The sequence below is a fragment of the Cyanistes caeruleus genome, chromosome 2, assembly GCF_971803275.1.
Source record: "Cyanistes caeruleus chromosome 2, bCyaCae1.hap1.1, whole genome shotgun sequence".
In the NCBI taxonomy this organism is placed as follows: domain Eukaryota; kingdom Metazoa; phylum Chordata; class Aves; order Passeriformes; family Paridae; genus Cyanistes; species Cyanistes caeruleus.
In genome coordinates, this window is record NC_141702.1 from 36,411,405 (window position 1) to 36,417,404 (window position 6,000).

General features: G+C 47.6%; 1 protein-coding gene across 1 annotated transcript in view; it reads right to left on the reverse strand.

The window, feature by feature from the left end:
* RRAGD (Ras related GTP binding D) overlaps positions 1 to 5,668 on the reverse strand; it is a 19,739-nt gene extending 14,071 nt beyond the window's left edge. Inside the window, exon 1 of the mRNA XM_086876524.1 lies at positions 5,384 to 5,668. Coding sequence (XP_086732650.1) covers positions 5,384 to 5,531 — 148 coding nt within the window. The 5' untranslated portion in view covers positions 5,532 to 5,668. The remainder of the gene's footprint in view (positions 1 to 5,383) is intronic.
* Positions 5,669 to 6,000: the final 332 nt, after the last annotated feature.

Sequence of the window (6,000 nt, forward strand, 5' to 3'; positions counted from 1 at the left end):
GGCTGAACATACTATCCAGTGAGGTTTGGTAGACCTTCTCCCATCCACTGCACTACAGACTAATCAGATTATACTTCATAGTACAATGTAACTGCATTTCTTTTTCTTTTTTTCTGCTGGGCTAAGTTTTGAATTGCAGAAAACTGGCGCACATTTATTCACATGCATCATTCTTGAATATGCCCTGCATACATTAAGTGGTCAGCTTTACTCCCAAAATATGAAAATACAAAACAAGAAACTTCAGGAACAATCTGAACCTGCCAATTTATTAATAGTCTTATCAGCCAAAAAAGATGGAAAGCTTAAAGGAATCCTTTGCCTAGGAGCATGTTTTGCACCCACGGGTGGTGACCACATCTTGTGTCCTCTTGTGTGCCTGAAGCCTCATTCACAGCTTTCAGAAACACAGGAGCAGCGTGTGTTGCCAGGAGGGTACGGAACCTTGTCCAGGTCTGTCTGTGCCTCCCAAATTTGAGTGACAGAGAGTAGGGCTTCTCAAACAGAAGGTATTGCAGTGTTAGCATAAAACATCTGGCACCATCTACTGGCTTGTGAGAGGTTGTGCCATTCAGTACAGATCCGTGCCACCAGTGACTGACAGAAGCCTTCAATTCATTATCAGAGGGATCCTGTCCATTTCAAATGCAACTGAAAGGCCTTGGCAGGTACTACCACTTACTGTGGTCTTGTCAATTATCACGCATGGACACTGCTGGGCAGTAGTAGTGCACAGGGGAAATGCTGTCAGGCAGAACAGGGACAGGTAACTCTGTAAGAATCTCATCCTGTTAACATCGCAATGGCCACTTCTGCTATTTACACACAACAAATTTAGGAAGTAAGAAACTGAGGTCAACATGCCCCTCTACTCTTCCCATCAACTTGAGAAGAGGTAGTACCTCCTGTGTCTGGGAGAAACATGTGCCTACAACACTTCACACCTCCAGAAGAATAATAAATATCTGCTCTTAGATGATGTAATGATATTTTATGTTTTGGGGGTATAGTCTTGTGAATAAACCAAACCAAACATGCAAGATTTAATGGTGTATTCCCCATCTCACTCTGTTTTTTACTAATCAGAAGAGCATATATTTCAAATTTTGCTATTTTATATATATATATAAATTTATTCAAAGCTTTATAAAGACTTTATAAAAGCATATGAAGAACAGTCTTCAAATTGAGGCTTTATTGCATGTTTCAAAAAAAAAATAAAAAGACTACCATTTGCTCTGTAGGCAACTGAACTTATGAAGTCTCATCTACCATGGATTTGTACTTTGTGTCCCCTTCCTCTTCCCACCACAAAAACACCAACTTCCTCTTGTATGTCTTATGACATCTCCAAATAATAGATATGACATGCTGTGGCTATTCTAGAGCTCAGCATATTTCAGTTGGCTACACTGTGTACACCCATCTGCCAGCTGCTGCCACAGTGAACACACAAAGCTCCTCACCTGTCCCTCTGAGGACACTTCATTTAGCTTTCTCCTCTCTTCTGAATGCCAGTTTTCCTCAAATTTGTGAGAACTTAATAACCTTTGAGACATCTTTTGTTCAGATTTGGCTGAAAGTGGACATCAGTTTCTAAGATTCTGCCCGTTGACGAGACAACCAGAGGACAGGCTACCTGCCTAACTCCATTTTCTTTGACAAGCAAGCTAAAACCCCACACTTATCTAAAGAAATATTTTAAATAACTTGGACTTTTTACATTGTGGTATTAAATTATCCCAGGCTGTTAGATTTTTACTGATTGTAATGCTTAATAGCAGGAAATTGCTTTCTATTAAAGCCATACTAAAAAAAAATACAGTTGCAACTGCAAACAGAATTAGCAAGGAGAAAAATGAAGACTAGCTCTTCTGCTAGTAAGACTGTTAGTTAGCTTTTGAAATCCTGCCAGTTCAAAGACAGGGAAATGTTAAGAGTATCATCCAAACCTGACGAGATAGCAAGGCTTCTACAGTACTTCCCTCTCAGAGAGTTAAGAGATTACCTTATATGTAAAGGAATTGGACGATGCATTGCCTGCCCACATTCCTTTGCAGGAGTACATGACAACTCCTTTTTTAATTTGCCACAGAAATGCCAGTAGATGTATCACTGCAACTTCCCAGACTAGGTTACTGAGTGAGATCATAATATGCCCAAGAGAAACACTAAACTCTTCTCTGTTCTATAACGGGAAAGATAATTTTCCCTATTGTGAGAAGCAACGCATTTCCTGCTTCATTCACTTTTGCAAAGAGTAAATGCTGCAAAATGCCAATCTCTAATGCATATCAACAGCCCTTCATATTTCAACTTTTCTAAGCAGCCAAGAAGAACAGAAGCCATGCTGGTTACAGGCCATTCCTTTGAAGTATTCACAAACTTAACTTAAACCTAAAAGCACTTTCCCCCAGAGAAGCACTCAATTCCTTACAAAACTTCTGTTAACTGCAGTTGTGTCCTTGCTTATGGAGTGTGTTTTGCATGCATTGCAACATGCAGAAGAGCACAGCTCTGAGGAGTCGAGAACTGCACGTAGCAGTCCCAACCTGTCTCACCAGTACACAATGAATACTTTAGTATCTCCTTTATGCTATGAGATATACATATAGATAACTAAAACAGTTTTTGAAGTCCATCCTGATTTCAGATCAGCTGCAATTAATTGTGAAAGCAGGTGACTGTGCTTTGCAGGCGTATGGGATGGGGATGCCACGTTCTGTACATCCCACCAGCTTTCAAGCATCCAAATAAAATACCACAGCTCATCTGTTGAAGTAACATAAAGCTAAAAAGAATTATTTTGCTTATGTTACCATCCACAAGGTAACAAGCCTCTGAGTCTAGTTTTGAACAAATACAGCTAATAATGATTTTTTTTCCCCTAATGCAGTTATATTAAGTTTTAACCATTTCTGTGTAAATGAGAGGTAGCAGTCCCAAACTTTCTACTCTTACATTCAAATCCATTAATCTTGTAGCATTTCCAGTACTGCTGTGACTGTGGTATTTGCAGCACTTTGGATTGCTGTCAAGACAATGCCCTCACAAAACACATAAAATGAACATCTTCAACACTAACAGATGGCCTGAGACTAAAGAGTTAACAGAAAAATCTTGTATGTAATGAAGAAGGCTGTTCAGCTACTGTGGGTTCATAGACATTGCAGAAATGCCTGGTGGAAGCAAATTCTTGTGGCTACAGAAAAGTCTCAGAACCAGAAGACCTGGTTCCATGCTGCCACAAGTGCAGCACTCTGTAGTGGCATGTCTTAAAGCCACTTCCTTGGACACTCTGCAGAGGGTTTTCCTGCTTCTAAACACTTTTTAATTGCATCTATTAAAAATCTGACAAGGCTTTATGTAAATTTAAGTGTTTCAAGATTTCTGAATATGACCCTAAGTGTAAACTAAGGGCAAGAGTCATGGTTTCAGCATTGAAACTGGAGACACAAACCCAGTATAGCATGAGGGATGACCAATATGAAATTCTGATATCTTCTGCAGACTTACAAGAAGAAGAAATTATGCTTTTAAGTCTGGCTTCTCTTGTCACTGTCAACAGCCATGCACTGAAGTCATTCTTCTTATACTGCCCTTTTCATTCTTTCTTTGTAGAAAAGTGGAGGCTGTGACACTGAATTTTGGACTACTTGCTGTACAGACCCAGAAGAGAGGACAAAAAAAAGGGGAAAGTCCCTTGCTCTGCAGCACAGTGTTACACAAAACACAGACCTGAATCCCAACCCCCTCCATTTCAGATGTTGTATGCCTCTTTCTCCAGAGAATTCAAAATGAAACAGAAAACCAGGGAATCTGGACAGTTAAAATGGATTTTGTTTTAATCCTGTGTAAAATAGTCCCTGCATTGACTGTCTTCTCCTGCTATTCAGGATGTAAAGGTTCTTTTCTGTTAAGTACAATATTCTGGTGTTACTATAAAGAAGCAATTGCAATTTTTAGCAGTCTAACAAGTTCCTATTCAAAAATATCCAAATGCATTTGTCTGGAGACAGAATATGGGTTACTTCTCTACAGAAAATACTAAGTTAAAGCAGCACTAAAGAAACACATTAAAATTTACTTTCTTTGCATCAAAATGAAGGCAATTCTCATTTCAAGTAAGACTTTATTTAGTCTCAGTAATAGCTCTTACAGTCTAACATTCCTATAGCTTTTAACCATGAAAGCTTACACCCAAAGCACTGACCTTCCTCCACTCCCCAAAATTACATTAGTCAATGCAGCACCTCCCATGGCAGCCTGAAGGACCGGGCCTTTAAGGAGAAGGGTTCTGCACGCTAATATCGAAGCAGACTTGAAATATGTGGCCTTTTATTATGCTCTTATAAAAAAGCACTTCTTTTTCTTTTTTTTTTTTTTTTTCATCCTGCTATACTGAGAGTTCTCCAAGCTCCTTTGTGAAATATGTCTCAGAAGAATGAATTCAGGCTCTGAATGAACGCAACAGGCTCTGAGCTGGCATTTCCTTTTTCTACTGAATGAGACTGCTTTTCCTGGTAAGCCCGTCCTTCTCAGCATCACCATCCATACTGACACGGACATGCAGTGAGTAAGGCGGCTCCTCACAAGCACAGACCGACGGACATTTAGCAGAGCCTGCCACTGTGGGACTGACACTCGCAGCTGCGGAGCAGCCCCGGACACAGAGCTGCGTGTGGCCGCTGCCTTTTATAGCGTGACACCCAACCCCCCACCTCCTCGGCACACTCGGGTCACATCATCAAGCTGTGGCCTCTAATAACTAAAAACTCTCACCCTAGACATGAAGAATACTGATGAGAAATTACACACACACTTTGCCTGCACTCCCTTGTCCTCCTCCCTCTTTCCCAACCTGTCCTTTTCCTGCGACCTGTCAGCCCTTGCCCGGCTCCTTCCTCAGAGCTCCCTGCACCCTCTGACCCACAGAGCACCCTGTCCCCGTCCCGGCCCTTCCCACGGCCACCTCCGCAGCATCCTCGCTCCGCCCGGCCTCTCAACGCCCAACCCCGTCCCCAGTTGGGCCTGCCCTCCCTCTGGACGCCTCGTCTTCCCCGCACCGCTGTCCCTGGCTCCCCTCGTGCCCCGAACTCCGCGGGGAGCCTCGCCTCCTCCCTGACCCACATCCGCGGGCCGCCAACCCTCACCTCCTGGCGGCGGCCCTGTGTCCCCCGCCACCGTCCCGGCCTCACCCCGGCCCCCGCCCCGCCTCACTCAACACCCGCACTCGTTGCCCGCCGCTACCCCGCAGTCCCCCGCGAGCCCGGTGCTGCCCCTCGGCTCTCCGGGAGCAGCCCCAGCCTCCGCCCCCGCGGCCGCCGCCACGCCGCTCCCCGCCGCCCCCGGTGCCGCTGCGGCCGCCGCGAGCGGCACTCACACGCCTCATCGCCGCCGCTCTCCGCGTCGCCGTCCGAGAAGGACTCGGCCCCGTCGGCATAGCCCGCCAAGCCCACGATCTCCTCCTCCTCTTCCTCCTCCTCGTCCCCCTCTTCCTCCTCCGGCAGCTTCCTCGGCACCTGGCTCATGCCGGCCGGGCTCCTGGCGGGGCTCCGCGGCCCCTCTGCCTGCGGCGGGCTCGGGGCGCGGGGGGCGCAGGTCCCGCGCTGGCGCCGCGCCCGCCGCCGCTCCCCTCCTTCCCCCCGCACGGCGCTGGCGGAGCGCGGCGCAGCTGCCGGCGGGGCGGGCGGGGAGGCGGCGTGACCCGCGTCACCTGACGCGCCCGGTCACGGGCCGCCAGGGCCTCCGCGCTCGCCCGGGCCCGCTCCCGAGCCCGGCCGCGCCTCTGGCACCCTAGCGCCGGCGGGCGTAGCCGGGCACTGCGGGCTCACCGGCGGGTCCGGGGCCTGCCGGCGCCGCTCGCCCCGGCCCTGCTGTCCCGAGAGACAGCCGTGGGAGCGGTGCACGGGCGAGGCGCTGCCCCTGGCGTGCGGGGCGCCGCGGTGGGCGAGCGGAGCGGCCAGGTGTGCCCGGCAGCGGCACCGAGATGGCACCTGG